Source organism: Egretta garzetta, unplaced genomic scaffold, assembly GCF_000687185.1.
Source record: "Egretta garzetta isolate BGI_Z169 unplaced genomic scaffold, ASM68718v1 scaffold60, whole genome shotgun sequence".
Taxonomy (NCBI): Eukaryota; Metazoa; Chordata; class Aves; order Pelecaniformes; family Ardeidae; genus Egretta; species Egretta garzetta.
In genome coordinates, this window is record NW_009258269.1 from 3,077,980 (window position 1) to 3,078,257 (window position 278).

Consider the following 278-nt stretch of genomic DNA (forward strand, 5'->3'; position numbering starts at 1 on the left):
GTCCACCCCCCCGTCTCCCCCTGGGTGTGCCGGCTGCTGCCGGGGGATGACGGGGCCAGCCTGGAGAAGGAGGCACGGCGCTGGGCCACACGGGTGGCTCGGGACTGCAAAAACAAGGCGCACAGCGAGGAGGTGGGTGCTGTCTTTCTCCACAGCAGGGCTGGGGAGGCTCAAGGAGGGGCTTGCCCTGTCCGCCCCGTGCCCCCCAGCTCCCACCACCCCGCTGACCCGTGGGTGCCCACCCAGGAGCCGCAGCGGGCTGGGGTGCAGGCGGGTGG

The 278-nt window shown here is 73.0% G+C and overlaps 1 protein-coding gene across 1 annotated transcript in view; it reads left to right on the forward strand.

Annotated features, from left to right (window-relative positions):
• The window catches only part of FCHSD1 (FCH and double SH3 domains 1), a 7,511-nt gene that overhangs the window by 5,873 nt on the left and 1,360 nt on the right, over positions 1-278 (forward strand). The window contains exon 7 of the mRNA XM_035889143.1: positions 23-132. Coding sequence (XP_035745036.1) covers positions 23-132 — 110 coding nt within the window. The remainder of the gene's footprint in view (positions 1-22; positions 133-278) is intronic.